The 18,425-nt window shown below is 46.8% G+C and overlaps 1 protein-coding gene across 1 annotated transcript in view; it reads left to right on the top strand.

Annotated features, from left to right (window-relative positions):
* Positions 1-18,425, top strand: part of tmem67 (transmembrane protein 67) — a 495,060-nt gene that overhangs the window by 213,888 nt on the left and 262,747 nt on the right. The window contains exon 13 of the mRNA XM_085992667.1: positions 208-331. Coding sequence (XP_085848793.1) covers positions 208-331 — 124 coding nt within the window. The remainder of the gene's footprint in view (positions 1-207; positions 332-18,425) is intronic.

Genomic DNA, 18,425 nt, shown 5'->3' with positions numbered 1-18,425 from the left:
AGCATTCCTGGTGCCTGCTGGGTATGCTTATTGGGAAATTGCATAAACCCCAGGCTCTGATTTTACAACCATTAATTTTAATGGTCAAAATGTCATAGCTTGGGGGTGCAAAATTTCCTGATAAGTGTGTACCAGGAACGCTAAAGCCCTCGTGTTTGATTTCGACCTTGTGTTGTTCAAGCGTTAATTTATTTTTTTAAATCACAGATAATACGATAAATAATTGGTATTTAACCAGACGTATTTTCTTGGTGGATACTTTAAGTGGTCGTGAAATCAACCTGGAGAACCAGCCAAAAGTGATTAGAGTTGCTAGCCACGTAAAAATCAGGTGAGAAAGAGCTTTGATACGAATACAGACAGAAAGGGCATTTCAAGTTCCTGATTTTGTTGCAAGTATGAAACCTTCACCCTTTTCAGTTTTTCCATCTAATGGATCATATTACTAAATTGCAAATTATATAGGATATACTTTCTTTATGATACCTGAGGTGTGCTGCACCTGCCAATGAAAGGGATCCAGTTTTCCTGCCCTGCATCACCTGGGCATACTGCTGGCACAGGCCAACCCCTGGCTGGGCCGACACCTGAACACTGTGGTAGGAAATCAGAAAGCAGCTATAGTCCCCTCATGTCTGCGGTTTTGCTCATGACTGCTGACATGGGGCCTTCTGGCAGCTGTTGGTGAACAGAAATCTGGAGGCCCTGAGGCCCAAAGGTTATCCTAGGTGGGGGAGGTGAAGTTCCACTAATCTTGCCAGCCAAGTCTTCAACTGGGTTCCTGGCCACAGCAGACCCTCCAGTCTGTACCCGCTTTTGTTAGGCGTCTCTATACTGGAGCATGCAATGGATTGATGATGGAAAAACTAAGGTGGGAGGCCAGGAACGGCCCTTCTTTTCTTTATTACAACAGCAACTGTAGACCTTTACTTACTTCAGGCGCAGGCCGCCGCAAGACAAAAAGAGAAAATGCTGGAAATACTCAGCAGGTCAAGCAGCATCTGTGGAGAGAGAAACACAGTTAACATTTCAGGTCGATGACCTTTCGTCAGAACTGGAAAAAGTTGGAGATGGAACAGGTTTTTAAGCAAGTGTAGGGGCAGGGAAAGGGGGGAGGGGAGGAAAGAACAAAAGGGAAGGTCTGTGATAGGATGGAAGGCAGGAGAGATTAAGAGACAAAAGGGATGATGGTGCAAGGCAAAAGGAGATGGTAATGGGACAAGTTAAGAAACAAAAGATGACTTTAGATGAAGTGTAAATGGCAATGGCAGAATAATCGACAGCTGCCATGTGAGAGAGAGAGAGACAGAAAATAAATAAATAAATAAAATGCAAAAAAAGATAGGGGCAGAGGTTATGCTCTGAAATTGTTGAACTCGATGTTGAGTCCAGAAGGCTGTAAAGTGCCTAATTGAAGGATGAGGTGCTGTTCCTCGAGCTTACATTGAGCTTCATTGGAACAGTGTAAGAGGCCGAGGATGGAGAGGTCAGAGTGGGAGTGGAGCGGAGAATTAAAGTGACAGGCGAGCGGTAGCTCGGGGTCACCCTTGTGGACTGAACAGAGGTGTTCCGCAAAGCAGTCACCCAAACTGCATTTGATCTCCCCAATGTAGAGGAGACTGCATCGTGAGCAGCGAATACAATATACTAAATTGCAAGAAGTACAAGTAAACCACTGTTTCTCCTGGAAGGGGTGTTTGGGGCCCTGGACAGTGGGAAGGGAGGAGGTAAAAGGGCAGGTGTTGCATCTCCTGCGCTTGCACGGGAAGGTGCCAGGCGAAAGGGAAGGGGTGTTGGGGGTGATAGAGGAGTGGGCCAGGGTGTCGTGGAGGGAGCGGTCCCTTCGGAATGCTGAAAGGGGAGGGGAAGATGTGTTTGGTGGTGGGATCACGCTGGAGGTGGCGGAAATGGCGGAGGATAATCCGTTGAATGTGGAGGCTCGTGGGGTGAAAGGTACGGACAAGGGGAACCCTATTGTGGTTCCGGGAGAGAGGGGAAGGGATGAGAGCAGAAGTGCGGGAAATAGAACGGACACGGTCAAGAGCTGTGTAAACCACAGTAGAGGGAAATCCTCGGTTGAGGAAAAAGGAAGACATGTCGGAAGCACTGGTATGGAAGGTGGCATCGTCAGAGCAGATACGGCAGATACGGAGAAACTGGGAGAATGGAATAGAGTCCTTACAGGAAGCGGGGTGGGAGGATGTGTAGTCCAAGTAGCTGTGGGAGTCAGTAGGCTTGTAGTGAATGTTTGTCAATAGCCTATCCCCAGAGATGGAGACGGAGAAGTCGAGGAAGGGAAGGGAAGAGTCAGAGATGGACCATGTGAAGGTGAGGGAAGTGTGGAAATTGGAAGTAAAGTGAATTACATTTCCTAGTTCAGGGCGAGAGCAGGAAACAGCACCGATACAGTCATCAATGTACCGGAAAAAGAGGTGAGGGTGGCGACCTGAGTAGGACTGGAACAAAGAATGTTCCACATATCCCACGAAAAGGCAGTCATAGCTGTACCTTCGAGACACCTTGTTTGGACACAACGGGGTGAAGACCTAATGGAATAGGTCTCTATCCCCTATCTGAGGAATAGCGATTTGCCAGGTGCAGTAAAAGGAAAATCTATCCTTATCCCCTTCCATTAAGGACCAAACTAAAATTTCTTGTTTTTGTTTCATTCCTCTTATAAAAACAATGGCCCAGAAATTCGGGTCGGAGGCTTTCCGCGGGTGCAAGCCCCCGACCTGTACTTACCTTGCGCGTCGGCCGTTAAGCTATGGGCCCGCGTGGGATTCCGATCCTGGGCCTGCTCCAGCTGCCGGCGCGCAGTGCTTGCGTATCCCAAGGGCACAGTTAGTTCGATGCGTCCCCTGGGATCACGTGGGCCATGGGGAGCCAATTGGAGCAAGGAATGCTCCATTCATAAGTTTGACAGGAAGAGCTGTCAAAACTTATAAATACTACGGCCCCAAAACATCACTAAATCTTCAAATAAATTTTAAAAAACATCAAATTTTTTAAATAAACTATAAATTATATGAAATAACTATTTTAAACAATAATTTAAATTTTTGGAAAAATAATTTTATTTTCTAATGGGGCTAAAAATAAACTTACCTTGCTTTAAAGTATTTAAAAATAATAAACCTGTGGAAAAATGTTTTAATTTTAATTAATTCACCACTTACCTTGTAAAAAGCAGGCCTTACGCCTGCTTTTTAAATGTGTAAATTCTGGAGACTTACCTTCCTGGGAAAACCTGCAAAAAAAACGCAAGTTCGCTGCGCACGCGTATGAACTCTCAACCCCTTTCAGGGGAACGGAAGTGCCGGTTTCCCGCGCATGCGCAGTGCATGCAGGAAACCGGCACTTCCATTGGGCCTATGGGTGAGTACCCCGTGCGTACTCACCCGTGGAGACCCGAATTTCTGGGTGGGGCTGAAATTCAGCTCATGACACATAAACAGTGCTAGTGTATTCCATGTTTTCACATGGTAACCTAAACATCCCAGTTTTCCACGGTGCTATCATTTGAATATGGGTCTTGTGTTCATAGTACAGACTGCATCACGCACTGGGAGAGCGGAAACCGGTGGAGGGGACGCAATTCAGGGGCAGGAAGCTCCTTATAGCGTGTCTGCACTTCCTGTCTTCTGAAAATTTTACATTTCTGTTTGTATTGCTGAGCTTTATGCGAGAGGGGCAAGGTGACTGTCAGTTCCTAGGGAGGAGAGAGACTTGGGTCTGAAACTAGTGTCCTAAACTTAAATAAAGGCAATTACAAGGGTATGAGGACAGAGTTGGCTAAAGTGGACTGGGGAAATAGATTAAAGGGTAAGACAGTAGATCAGCAATGGCAGACATTTAAGGAGATGTTTCATAAATCTCAGCAAAGATATATTCCAGTGAGAAAGAAAGGCTCTATGAGAAGGATGCACCATCCATGGCTAACTAAGAAAGTTAAGGATGGTATCAAATTGAAAGAAAAGGCATACAATATTGTGAAGATTAGTGGTAGGCCAGAGGATTGGGACATTTTTAGAAACCAGCAAAGGATGACTAAAAAAATTATAAAGAGGGAGAAGACAGAGAGTAAACTAGCAAATAATATAAAAAGAGACAGTAAGAGCTTCAACAGATATATAAAAAGGAAGAGAGTAGCTAAAGTAAACGTTGGTCCCTTAAAGGATGAGACTGGGGAATTAATGGGAAATAGAGAAATGGCAGAGACTCTAAACAATTATTTCGGATCGGTCTTCATGGCAGAAGACACTAAAAACATCCCAATAATAATAGATAATCAAGGGGCTATAGGGAGGGAGGAACTTAAAACAACCTCTATCACTAGAGAAAAAGCACTAGGCAAACTAATGGGGCTAAAGGCCGACAAGTCCCCTGGACCTGATGCCCTGCATCCTAGGATCTTAAAAGAAGTGGCTGCAGAGATAGTGGATGCGTTGGTTGTAATCTACCAAAACTCCCTGGATTCTGGAGAGGTCCTCGCTAACTTGGCGTGGTTTGGAGCCGTCGGGAATCCCACACTTCAAGAATGAAACTAGGGATTAGGCTAAAAACTGCCTGTTAACTACCTGTTAACAGGCAGTTAATTGGCACTAATCCCCTTCCCCCTTCCCGCCTCGGGGAGGCGGGTCCCAGTGCGGGTCGGGTACCCGCCTCCTTTGAAACTGGCATGGAGGCGGGTTGGGGGCGGGATGGGTTTGTGCCCCCCCCCCCCGATTTCGGGATTTTAACCCCCCACACGCCTCCAATCCCACCTCCACGGCCCAATGAAAATCCTGCCCAAAGCGTCTGCAAAGGGATATAGATAGGTTAAGTGAGTGGGCAAAAATTTGGCAGATGGAGTATAATGTGGGAAAATATGAGGTTATCCACTTTGGAAGGAAAAATGAAAAAGCAAATTATTATTTAAATGGAGTGAGACTACAAAATGCTGCGGTACAAAGGGATCTGGGGGTCCTAGTACATGAAACACAAAAAGTTAGCATGCAGGTACAGCAAGTAATTAGGAAGACTAATGGAATGTTGGCCTTTATTGCAAGGGGTATGGAGTATAAAAGTAGGGAATTTTTGATGCAACTTTACAGGGCGCTGGTGAGACCGCACCTGGAGTACTGTGTACAGTTTTGGCCTCTATATTTAAGGAAGGATATACTTGCATTGGAGGCAGTGCAGAGAAGGTTCACTAGGTTGATTCCTGGGATGAAGGGGTTGACGTATGATGAAAGGTTAAGAAGGTTGGGCCCATACTCATTGGAGTTTAGAAGAATGAGAGGTGATCTTATTGAAACATATAAGATTCTGAGGGGGATATTTAGGGTGGATGCAGAGAGGATGTTTCCCCTAGTGGGGATATCTAGAACTAGGGGGCATAGTTTCAGAATAAGAGGTTGCCCATTTAAGATGGTGATGCAAAGGAATTTCTTCTCTCAGAGGGTCGTGAATCTTTGGAATTCTCTATCCCAGAGAGCTGTGGAGGCGGAGTCATTGAATATATTCAAGGCAGAGATTGACAGACATTTGAACTACAAGGGAGTCAAGGGGTATGGGGAGAGAGTGGGAAAGTGGTGTTGAGGCCAAGATTGGATCAGCCATGAATGGTGGAGCAGGCTCGCGGGGCCGATTGGCCTACTCCTGCTCCTATTTCTTATGACAGTTCTCTTTACTGAGATAGCCTTAGAGGTCATCCTGATGGAGATGATGGCAAAGGCGGGTTGCCATATTTGGCTGTTCAGCCTCCTCAGAAAGCAGCAGTCACAGTTGCCTACTAATCATACCGGGAGATCAACAACTTGATGTACAATAAACTTTTGATGACATTTGTTGTGTTGATCAATAACACATAACAAGAGCACCTCTTGAAAGTTGTTATCCCACTTGATTTTTAATGCTCATCTGGAAAATATTTGTGAAAAGGTAAAAGCTGGCATTGTTCAAAGGCTCTTGGGCACAACATGGAACGCCGATGCACACACACATTGAAGAGTGACTTGAGCACTGGTATACTCGACCGCTGAGTATTGCACACCAGTCTGGGCAGGCAGGTCACATACCAAATCTCTGGATGCACAGCTTAATGCCACGATGAGAATTATAACTGGAACACCTGTACAATGGTTGCCCTCTATGACATATACCCCCACCTAAAATGCAGAGAGAGACACATACAGCTCGTGAGTACAATGAAACCATTGCCAACCTGAATCTACCAATTCATGAGGACTTCTAGAATCTTCCGAAGAAAAGACTGAAGCCTTTTTGGAATCTGGCTAATGCTCTAAGGGGGAAAAATTCAGTTGTTTGCGCCTCCCATTAGCGCCTTAAGAGGGCGCTAATGGGGCGCAAAGCAACTAGCGCCCGGGCGCGGCGATGTTTGCGCCGCTCGCGAAATTAACTAGACATTTTGCGGAGGCGCTAAACAGTACCGCCACGATCTCCTGCGCTGGCAGATCGTGGCGTCAGTCGAGTGCGCAACGCCCCAGTAGCACCCTGGACCAGATATTGAGTGGCGTCCCCTGCCTTACCACCTGCCGCTAGCAACGACAGGTTGAGGGGAGCGTTTTGCAGTCAGGAAGGGACTGGGGGAGCGCTATTTAAAGGCAACCGCTTCCTGCCTTTTTTTGTTGGTGACATTTTTGTACCACGCATTCTGAGAGAGAGAGAGAGACTTCTGGAGAGATTCAACACTGTGTGAAGGAGTTTTGCATACTGAGCAGCACTTTGCAGGTTCATTTTGATTTGCCCTTCCTTGTATCTATTTAGAAGAGACTGTGGGGGCTGCACTCTGAGCTCTTTCCCTGGGACTCTCTATTGTTCTTTCCAGCAGATTTGATGTACAGGTCTCTCCAGGCCGAGATTCAAGGCTGCAATGAGCAGGCTGTTGATGGACTGCAAAATCAACCCTCCCCTTTAAGATAAGAACAGAAAAATGCTGGAGAAATTCATCAGGTGAAGCAGCATCTGTGAAGAGAGAAACAGAGTTAACGTTTCAGGTCGATGACCTTTCGTCAGAACTCCCCTTTAAAAACTGTCCGGCACCAGTGTGTCTGTGTTCCATTGCTGATTGACATCACATGAGCCTCGCCAGTGCTCTGAGGTAGCGCCTCGCTCCTCGGCCTTTGCGCCTTAAGACAGGTGTGAAGCGTCTGATTTGGCGCTCCAATCACCTCTAGGGGCGATAAAAGCCAAGTTTGCCGTCGGAGGCAATAATTAGCGCCAGGCGCTGAACCTTGCGCACGGCCGCTAATGGCGCCCCAAACAGGGCGATACTGAATTTTTCCCCCTTAGTGTTTCCTCATTTAATCCAGAGGCACACTGGAAAGAATTCTGAGACAGTGCTGATGTCCCAAACAAACACCAAATGGCCAACGCCACAAAAAAACTCCAAGGCTTCGACTTACCCCAGAAACAATGAAATAAAAACAGAAAATGCTGTAAATACTCAGCAGCTCAAGCAGCATCTGTGGAAAGAGAAACAAAGTTAACGTTTCAAGTCGATGACCTTTCGTCAGAACTGGAAAAAGCTAGAGTTGTAACAGATTTTAAACAAGTACAGAGGCAGGGAAAGGGTAGGAAAACAAAAGGTAAGGTCTGTGATAGGGTGGAAGGCAGGAGAGATTAAATGACAAAAGGGAGAATGGTACAGTGAACCTTGTACGCTAATGCCGTTGACTGTCAAGGGGAGGTGGTTAGATGCTCTCTTGTTGGGGATAGTCATTGCCTGGCACTTGTGTGGTGCAAATGTTACTTACCACTCATCAGCCCAAGCCTGAATGTCATCCAGGTCTTGCTGCATGCGGGCACGGACCGCTTCATTATTTGAGGAGTTGCGAATGGAACTGAACACTGTGCAATCATCAGCAAACAAACCCCACTTCTGACCTCATGATGGAAGGAATGTCATTGATGAAGCACCTGAAGGTGGTTGGGCCTAGGACACTGCCCTGAGGAACTCCTGCAGCGATGTCCTGGGGCTGAGATGATTGGCCTCCAACAACCACAACCAGCTCCCTTTGTGCTAGGTATGACTCCAGCCAGTGGAGAGTTTTCCCCCTAATTCCCATTGACTTTAATTTTACTGGGGCTCCTTGATGCCACACTCGGTCAAATGCTGCCTTGATGTCAAGGGCAGTCACTCTCGCCTCACCTCTGCAATTCAGCTCTTTGTCCATGTTTAAACCAAGGCTGGAGCCGAGTGGTCCTAGCCGAACCCAAACTGAGCATTGGTGAGCAGGTTATTGGTGAGTAAGTGCCGCTTGATACCACTATCGACGACACCTTCCATCACTTTGCTGATGATTGAGAGTAGACTGATGGGGCGGTAGTTGGCTGGATTGGTTTTGTCTTGCTTTTTGTGGACAGGACATACCTGGGCAGTTTTCCACATTGTTGGGTAGATGCCAGTGTTGCAACTGTATTAGAACAGCATGACTAGAGGCATGGCTAGTTCTGGAGCACAAGTCTTCAGCACAACAGCCGGTATATCATCGGGGCCTTTGCTGTATTCAGTGCGCTCAGCCGTTTCTTGATATCACGTGGTGTGAATCTAAGTGGCTGAAGACTGGCTTCTGTGATGGTGAGGACTGCAGGAGGAGGCCAAGATGGATCATCCACTCGGCACTTCTGGCTGAAGATGGTTGCAAATGCTTCAGCCATGTCTTTTGCACTCACGTGCTGGGCTCTGCCATCATTGAGGGTGGGGATGTTCATGCAGTCTCCTCCTCCCATTAGCTGTTTAATGGTCCATTGCCATTCACGACTGGATGTGGCAGGACTGCAGAGCTTTGATCTGATCCGTTGATTGTAGGATCACTTAGCTCTAACTATAGCATGCTACTTCCGTTGTTCAGCATGCATGTAGTCCTGTGTTGCAGCTCCCCCAGGTTGGCACCTCATTTTTAGGTACACATGGTGCTGCATGTTCTTCTACACTCCTTGTTGAATCAGGGTTGGCCACCTGGCTTGATGTTAATGGTAGAATGAGGGATATGCCGGGCCATGAGGTTACAGATTGTGGTGGAATACAATTCTGCTGCTGCTGATGGCCCACAGCGCCTCATGAATGCCCAGTTTTGAGCTGCTAGATCTGTTCTGAATCTATCCCATTTAGCACGGTGGCAGTGCCACACAATACGATGGAGGGTGTCCTCAGTGTGAAGATGGGACTTTGTCTCCACAAGAACTGTGCAGTGTTCACTGCTACCAATACTGTCCTGGACAAATGCCTCTGCGACAGGTAGATTGGTGAGGACGAGGTCAAGTAGGTTTTTCGCTCATGTTGGTTCTTTCACCACCTGCTGCAGGCTCAGTTGTTTACAGTTTACAAGCTGGAATCAGTCCAAGTCAGTTCTGACACTAAGGGCTCGATTTTAATAGCACTGAGGAGGCGGGTCTGTAGCGAAAATCAGAATAAATGGCTTCAGACACCCAACCCGCCTCCATCCCGCCCCACCCGATTTTCGTGAGTGTCTGTTCAGCCGCTCCCAAACTGACCCGACTGGAACCAGTGGGACAGTAGTTAACGCAGTTAACAGCCTGTTAACTGCCTTGCTAATCCTATTTTGATAGTGGTTTCCCATTTTTCTGCTTCTGGCTCCTGTTTACCGACTTGTCAGTAACAGGTCAGGTTCAAGGAGATGAGTTGCTGGAGGACATGATTTGTATGCATTGGTGCAGCACTTTAAAAGCACCCCTGAAACAAGGCTGACATTCAAATGCAATAACTTTGCTGTTGTAGGTACGGGATAAGATTTTGCACATCTACTGACCTTGTGACTGTTCAAGCTGACACTCGTCTGCAGTGTGACATGAATGGAATAATTTCAGGCCACTTCGACCGTGCGCTTGCAAGCTTGTTGCTTCAAATGAAATCTATAGCAAGGGGATGGGAAAAATTTATGCCCTCTCATCCTGGTCCTCATAATCAAATGAGTAGCAGATGCATGGCTCAGCGCAGATCTTCCTGGGAAGAGGAGTAGGAGGAGGACGAGGGGCGCCTCGCATGCCCTGTTGTGACCAGTAACAAGGGAAATTATGGATAGCATAAGATCCAAGGAGAGGACATATGAATTGGCCAGAAAAAGCAGCAAACCTGAGGATTGGGAGCAGTTTAGGATTCAGCAATGGAGGGCAAAGGGATTAATTAAGAGGGGAAAAATAGAGTATGAGAGTAAGCTGGCAGGGAACATAAAAACTGACTGTAAACTGACACAAAAGATTATTGCTCAAGATAAAAAATCACGGGATGGTGGTAATATTCTGGCGTGGGTGGAGGATTGGCTCTCTAACAGAAAGCAGAGAGTTGGGATAAATGGTTCGTTCTCAGACTGGCAACCAGTAATTAGTGGTGTTCCGCAGGGGTCAGTGCTGGGTCCCCAACTCTTTACAATCTATATTAATGATTTGGAGGAGGGGACCGAGTGTAACATATCAAAGTTTGCAGATGATACAAAGATGGGATGGAAAGTAGTGAGTGAGGAGGACATAAAAAACCTGCAAAGGGACATAGACAGGCTAAGTAAGTGGGCAGAGATTTGGCAGATGGAATACAATACTGGAAAGTGTGAGGTTATGCACTTTGGCAGGAAAAATCATAGAGCAAGTTATTATCTTAATGGCAAGAAACTGGAAAGTACTGTAGTACAAAGGGATCTGGGGGTCCTGGTGCATGAAACTCAAAAAGTTAGTATTCAGGTGCAGCAAGTGATCAAGAAGGCCAATGGAATGTTGGCTTTTATTGCTAGGGGGATAGAATATAAAAACAGGGAGGTATTGCTGCAGTTGTACAAGGTATTGGTGAGACCGCACCTGGAATACTGCATACAGTTTTGGTGTCCATACTTAAGAAAAGACATACTTGCTCTCGAGTCAGTACAAAGAAGGTTCACTCGGTTAATCCCGGGGATGAGGGGGTGGTCATATGAGGAGAGGTTGAGTAGATTGGGACTCTACTCATTGGAGTTCAGAAGAATGAGAGGCGATCTTATTGAAACATATAAGATTGTGAAGGGGCTTGATCGGGTGGATGCGGTGAGGATGTTCCCAATGATGGGTGAAACTAGAACTAGGGGGCATAATCTTAGAATAAGGGGCTGCTCTTTCAAAACTGAGATGAGGAGAAACTTCTTCACTCAGAGGGTGGTAGGTTTGTGGAATTTGCTGCCCCAGAAAGCTGTGGAAGCTACATCATTAAATAAATTTAAAACAGAAATAGATAGTTTCCTAGAAGTAAAGGGAATTAAGGGTTACGGGGAGCGGGCAGGAAATTGGACATGAGTCTAGGTTCGGAATGGTCATGGCCCTGTGGGTAGTGGAGTGGGCCCAGGGGCCGTGTAGCCTGGTTCTGCTCCTACTGTGTTCTAATTCTGTGTTAGATTTCAGGAGATGGTTTTATTCCTGTTCCTGGGTGGGGTGGAGATCGCCTTTACAGAAGGTAAGTACTGTAGAAAATATAGGGACAGAGTGATCTCCTGGACGAGTTTCGATCGCCTAGATGGGTCGGAGAGGAATTTCCCAGATTTTTTTCTCCCAAATTGGCCATTGGGTTTTTTATCTGGTTTTTCGCCTCTCCCGGGAGATCACATGGGTTCGGGTGGATGGAGAGTGATAGAAGATTTGAGGTTAGGATCAGATCAGCCATGATCTTATTGAATGGTGGAGAAGGCTCGAGGGGCCGATTGGCCTACTCCTACTCCTATTTCTTATGTTCTTATGTAAAAGCTTCTATAGATATGTGAAGAGAAAAAGATTGGTGAAGTCAAGCGTAGGTCCCTTGCAGTCAGAATCAGGGGAATTTATAATGGGGAACAAAGAAATGGCAGACTAATTACATACTTTGGTTCTGTCTTCACAAAGGAGGACACAAATAACCTCCCAGAGATGTCAGGGAACATAGGGTCTAATGAGAGGGAGGAACTGAATGAAATCAGTATTTGTAGGGAAATGGTGTTAGGGAAATTGACGGGATTGAAGGCCGATAAATCCAGGGCCTGATAATCTACATCCTAGGGTACTTAAGGAAGTGGCCCTAGAAATAGTAGATGCATTGCTGGTCATCTTCCAAAATTCTATAGACTCTGGAACAGTTCCCATGGATTGGAGGGTAGCTAATGTAACCCCACTATTCAAAAAAGGTGGTAGAGAGAAAACAGGGAATTATAGACTGGTAGGCCTGACATCGGTAATGGGAAAAATGCTAGAGTCCATTATAAAAGATGTAATAGCAGAGCACTTGGAAAACAGTGACAGGATCGGACAAAGTCAGCATGGATTTACAAAAGGTAAATCGTGCTTGACTAATCTATTGGAATTTTTTGAGGATGTAACTGGTAGAATAGATAAGGGAGAACCAGTGGATGTGGTGTATTTGGACTTTCAGAAGGCTTTCGATAAGGTCCCGCATAAGAGATTAGCGTGTAAAGTTAAAGCACTTGGGATTGGGGGGTAAGGTACTGACTTGGATAGAGAACTGGTTGGCAGACAGGAAGCAAAGAGTTGGAATAAACGGGTTTATTTCCGAGTGGCAGGCAGTGGCTAGTCGGGTACCACAGGGATCGGTGCTAGGACCCCAGCTATTCACAATATATATTAATGATCTAGATGAGGGAACTAGATGTAATATCTCCAAGTTTGCAGATGACACAAAGCTGGGTGGGCGTGTGTGCTGTGAGGTGGATGCTGAGAAACTCCAGTATGCTTTGGACAGGTTGGGTGATTATACTGCATCTGCCATGCATCTGCCCAATGTGGATAAATGCGAGGTTATCCACTTTGGTGGCAAAAACAGGAAGGCAGATTATTATCTGAACGGCAATAGATTGGGAGAAGGGGAAGTACAACGAGACCTTGGTGTCCTTGTGCACCAGTCACTGAAGGTAAGCATGCAGGTGCAGCAGGCAGTTAAGAAGGCAAATGGTATGTTGGCCTTCATAGCGAGAGGATTCGAGTACAGGAGCAAGGATGTCTTGCAGTTGTACAGGGCCTTGGTGAGACCACACCTTGAGTATTGTGTGCAGTTTTGGTCACCTTATCGGAGGAAGGATGTTCTTGCCATGGAAGGAGTGCAGCGAAGATTCACCAGGCTGATACCTGGGATGGCAGGAATGACGTATGAGGAGAGGTTGGGTTGATTGGGCTTATATTCGCTGGAGTTTAGAAGAATGAGAGGGGATCTCATTGAAACTTATAAAATTCTAACAGAACTAGACAGACTAGATGCAGGAAGGATGTTCCTGATGGCGGGGGAGTCCAGAACCAGGGGTCACAGTCTAAAGATAAGTGGTAAGCCATTTAGGACAGAGATGAGGAGGGATTTCTTCACCCAGAGAGTGGTGAACCTGTGGAATTCTCTACCACAAAAGGCAGTTGAGGCCAATTCATTAAATATATTCAAGAAGGAGTTAGATATATTTCTTAAGGCTAAAGGGATCAAGGGATATGGGGAGAAAGCAGGGACAGGGTACTGAATTTGGATGATCAGCCATGATCTCATTAAATGGCGGAGCAGGCTCGAGGGGCCAAATGGCCTACTCCTGCTCCTATCTTCTATGTTTCTATGTACTGTAGCATCCCTCCAGTTCACTGCTGCCCGTCAACCTGGGTATGCATACTGCTATGCCACATTAGCATAAGCTTACTCTTCAACCATAGGTTACTACCATATGGCTCTGTAATTGCAGGCGACATTTGTCCAACATCATACTTCATCTCTGCTATACCGTTATTTCCTATCACTTTTACCATCAGCATTACAAAAGCAAGTCACCCATAGCCCTCAATGCATTTTTGAAATTTCCCAAAACACATAGGCCACACAATCAACTGTTTGCCATAATTTCTTTTTTACACATCACAAAAGGATAATAAACCAACAACAGTCAGAAAAAAAAAAGACAAATCACCCAAGTGAATCCCCTTGTGACTATAGGTGCTTAATCTTTCTCTTACGCGTGCTTCCCCTGTGGCTTCAGCAGATGTAGAGGCACCTTGCTGACTAGGATGCTGCGCCTGCTTAGTCGCCTTTGGTGAGTGTCCTCTGGGTTTGAGAGCCTGGGAGGGCTCTTCGACAGTCTGCTCTTCCTGCGGCTGTGCAGGGGCTGAAACCGCCATCTCAGTTGTCTCCACAAAGTGGGTCTCTGACCGAGGGCTCCGCAGTGGCATGGTCGTGTGAGCGCTCTGAGAGGAGCCCATACTTCCTTCTGTCCTGCCAACAACATCCCTCTCATGGGTCAGCTGCACCTCAGTGCTGGCAAGTGGCTGGAGAACACCCTGCTGCACATCAGGGGAACCATGAGGATCCGTATCTGCTCCAGCAGTTTATTTCAATTTATTTCAATTTTATTTGTCACATAACCAAATACAACAAGTGAAATCCAGTCAGTGAAATGTTCTCATCAAAAGGACGTCCATGAAGCTCTGGCCTCTCTGCTCAATAGCTGCCTAACTCTCCTTCAGAGATGATATTCTATTTTGAACAGTCACCATGTTTTCCTGATTCTGGTGACTTATTTCCTCCATGGCGGTAGCCATCCTTTCCACTGAGGTAGCCAGCCTTTCCACAGAGGTTGCAATCCTATTCATGGTGGTGTGTTCATGCGCCATTGCCTCCACCACGGCAGTGCTGATGTTACAGATTGACTCCTCCATTCTCTCCACACTCGCACTAACCCTGGAGGCAAACCCTTCCAGAGACTCCTGCACTTATTCATGTATTTCCCGAGACGATCTTTTTCTGGATAACCCCAGAGGCACAGCGTCTGCATGCTCCTCTGAGGACTCTCCACTGCTGTCGCTGTCTCCACCATCTGCTGATGCTCACTTGTGCGCTGTGATAGACCAGGTGGCAACATTACACTAACTCACGAGGGCCCCACCGAGGTGTGCATTGCTGCGTTGGTGCTGGGTGCGCTGAGTCCTGGTGACGCTGCTCCCGCAGAGGCTTCAGGTTCCTCTGAGGATTTGTCCGGCTCTTCGTCCTGGATCGTGGGGAGGGTGGCGCTCAATGGTCCTGTGGGAGAGTAAAGGCATGATTTAAACATCTGATATTGATGTAACGGTCACATCCTTTTGAGCAGATGATACAATGCGATTCTCTATGAACATCATATACCATTGCATTCTGAGAGGGATGAAACTCTATTATGTCACCAGCTTCCTCTAGTGTGCCCGTCTCTCCATCGCCCACTTCCAGATCCTCGCCACCTCCAACAATCTCGTATGCAGCCACCTCAGCACTGGTCAATGTAGCTAGGTTAGGTGTTCCTCCTCCAGTCATTGCTCTCTCCCTCTTACTGTGGGCTACCTTTTCCCGCAAGGAAGGACACAAGTGGTGTTTCAGCCACAGTGATGGAGTGAGTGTGAATAATCCCTACCAAAGAAGTTTTGAGGGAGACGAAGATCGGGTAAGGTGCCAAGAGGAAGCTAGCTCCCTGTACATTGTTAGTTGTTGTCACTGCATGACAGTGAGAGCGAGTCTAAGGGGTGCATAGGCAGGATGCTGAAGTGATTTAGTGCAGAGACAGAGATGGATAGGAAAGGGTGCAAGGGAAGTAAGAGCAAGGTGGGATGTGAAGGAGGAGGCTTACATCGCAGAGTGCTGGTGATGAGAAGAGAAGGGAAGCAGAGTGAAGGCAAGTTGATGGGATACTCACTTTTGATGTTCACACAAGATCTTTAAATCTTTTTTGGCACTGGACCCAAGAGCATGCATATGTGGACCTTGCGCTCACCTGAACAATGCGCAGACAGGCTGCCTTGGTCTGCTGACGAGGCTTGCTCCGGCCATCGGGAGGGAAGAGAATCTCCCTGCGCCCTCTGACAGCATCCACAAGAGCATGGAGGGAGTCATCATTAAAACGAGGAGCTGCCTTGCCTCTGGAAGAAGTCATTGCATATAAATCAATATCAATGAGTTCAGGAATCCACAAGAGAAAGGCTTAGGCTGAATGGCAGCTTTAAAAGCAGCTGCTATGATGACCCGATCACACACATTGGACCGGCCAGCGAGCTTCATTAAAATCAACAAGCTCATTGAATCAAAATCAGACATCAGCAGCTGATCCCACCGGAAGCAGCTCCGGAACCCGCCCACCACGCAATCCGATTCCAACCTGCCTCGGGAATTAAAATCGAGCCCTAAGTAACCGCCAAATGTAGCACTGATAATACCAGGTCATTGGCACTAGTATTCTTTCAGGAAATAAGGCACTGGTTCCCTTGCTCCCATCAAATTACTTCCTTAAAGTACAGTTCAGCCATTGAAAGCTTGTGTCAAAGATTTTCCCACTGTTGTGAAATGGCTGTTTCCATAGTTTCAGTCAGAGCAGGATCTGCACATGGAGCTTGCATCCTGATACCAATTGCAACTATTGGGATGATGCCATTTCCTGATACACAACAACAATAACTTGCATTTATATTGCACCTTTAATGCAGTTAAAGTCTCAAGACACTTCACAGAGGAGAAATAGACCGTGCAGTGTTCGTAGAGTTAGGGGCGATGACTGAAAATATGGCCACGGATGTTGCCTGACCTGCTGAGTTTTTCCAGCATTTTCTGTTGTTATTTAAGTTTTAAGGAGGCTTTTGAAGGTGGGGTGAGAGCTTGCAAAGCAGAGGGATTAAGCAGGGGAATTCCAGAGAGAAAAAACAAGATAGTTCCAGGCTGTGCCTTGATTAGGGAAGGGATTACACAAGAAATCAGAGTCAAGAGACCAAAGGGCAAGGGCTGCGATGCAGGGTTGGAGGAAGTTGCAAAGAAGTGGTGGTGTGAGGCTATGAAGGGATTTATAAGTCATAGAGTCATAGAGTAATACAGCACGGATAGAGGCCCTTCGGCCCATCGTGTCCGCGCCGGCCATCAAGCCCTGTCTAATCTAATCCCATATTCCAGCATTTGGTCCGTAGCCTTGTATGCTATGGCATTTCAAGTGCTCATCCAAATGCTTCTTAAATGTTGTGAGGGTTCCTGCCTCCACAACCCTTTCAGGCAGTGAGTTCCAGACTCCAACCACCCTCTGGGTGAAAAAGTTCTTTCTCAAATCCCCTCTAAACCTCCCGCCCTTTACCTTGAATCTATGCCCCCTAGTTATTGACCCCTCTACTAAGGGGAAAAGCTCCTCAGCATCCATCCTATCTATGCCCCTCATAATTTTGTACACCTCAATCATGTCCCCCCTCAGCCTCCTCTGCTCCAAGGAAAACAAACCCAATCTGCCCAGTCTCTCTTCATAGCTGAAGCGCTCCAGCCCTGGTAACATCCTGGTGAACCTCCTCTGCACCCTCTCTAACGCGATCACATCATTCCTGCAGTGTGGCGACCAGAACTGCACACAGTATTCCAGCTGTGGCCTAACCAGTGTTTTATACAGCTCCATCATAACCTCCTTGCTCTTATATTCAATGCCTCGGCTAATGAAGGCAAGTATCCCATATGCCTTTTTTACCACCTTATCCACCTGTTCCACCGCCTTCAGGGATCTGTGTACTTGCACACCCAGATCCCTCTGACCCTCCGTCTTGCCTAGGGTCTTTCCATTCATTGTGTATTCCCTTGCCTTGTTAGTCCCCCCAAAGTGCATCACCTCGCACTTTTCCGGGTTAAATTCCATTTGCCACTGTTCCGCCCATCTGACCAACCCATCTATATCGTCCTGCAGACTGAGGCTACCCTCCTCGCTATTTACCACCCTACCAATTTTTGTATCATCTGCGAACTTACTGATCATACCTTTTACATTCATATCCAAGTCATTAATGTAGACCACAAACAGCAAGGGACCCAGCACCGATCCCTGTGGTACCCCACTGGCCACAGGCTTCCAGTCACAAAAACAACCTTCGACCATCACCCTCTGCCTTCTGCCACTAAGCCAGTTTTGTATCCAATGTGCCAAGGCACCTTGGATTCCATGGGCTCTTACCTTCTTGACCAGTCTCCTGTGCGGGACTTTATCGAAGGCCTTACTGAAATCCATGTATACCACATCCACTGCGTTACCCTCATCCACACACCTAGTCACCCCCTCAAAAAATTCAGTCAAATTAGTCAGACATGATCTTCCCTTGACAAAGCCATGTTGACTATCCCTGATTAATCCTTGCCTCTCCAAGTGGAGACAAATTTTGTCCCTCAGAATTTTTTCCAATAATTTTCCTACCACTGATGTTAGGCTCACTGGCCTGTAGTTCCCCGGTTTTTCCCTACTACCCTTCTTGAATAATGGTACTACATTAGCGGTTCTCCAGTCCTCTGGCACATCCCCTGTGGCCAGAGAGGTCCTGAATATATGTCTTAGAGCCCCCGCAATCTCTTCCTTTGCCCCACACAGCAGCCTGGGATACATTTCATCCGGGCCTGGGGATTTATCCATTTTTAGGCCAGCTAAAACCGCCAATACCTCCTCCCTCTCGATGTTAAT

This window comes from Somniosus microcephalus, chromosome 7, assembly GCF_052327205.1.
Source record: "Somniosus microcephalus isolate GS21.2 chromosome 7, FLI_Smic_1.0, whole genome shotgun sequence".
In the NCBI taxonomy this organism is placed as follows: domain Eukaryota; kingdom Metazoa; phylum Chordata; class Chondrichthyes; order Squaliformes; family Somniosidae; genus Somniosus; species Somniosus microcephalus.
Note: the sequence above shows the minus strand (reverse complement) of the source record. Positions and strands in the feature narration are given on the sequence as shown.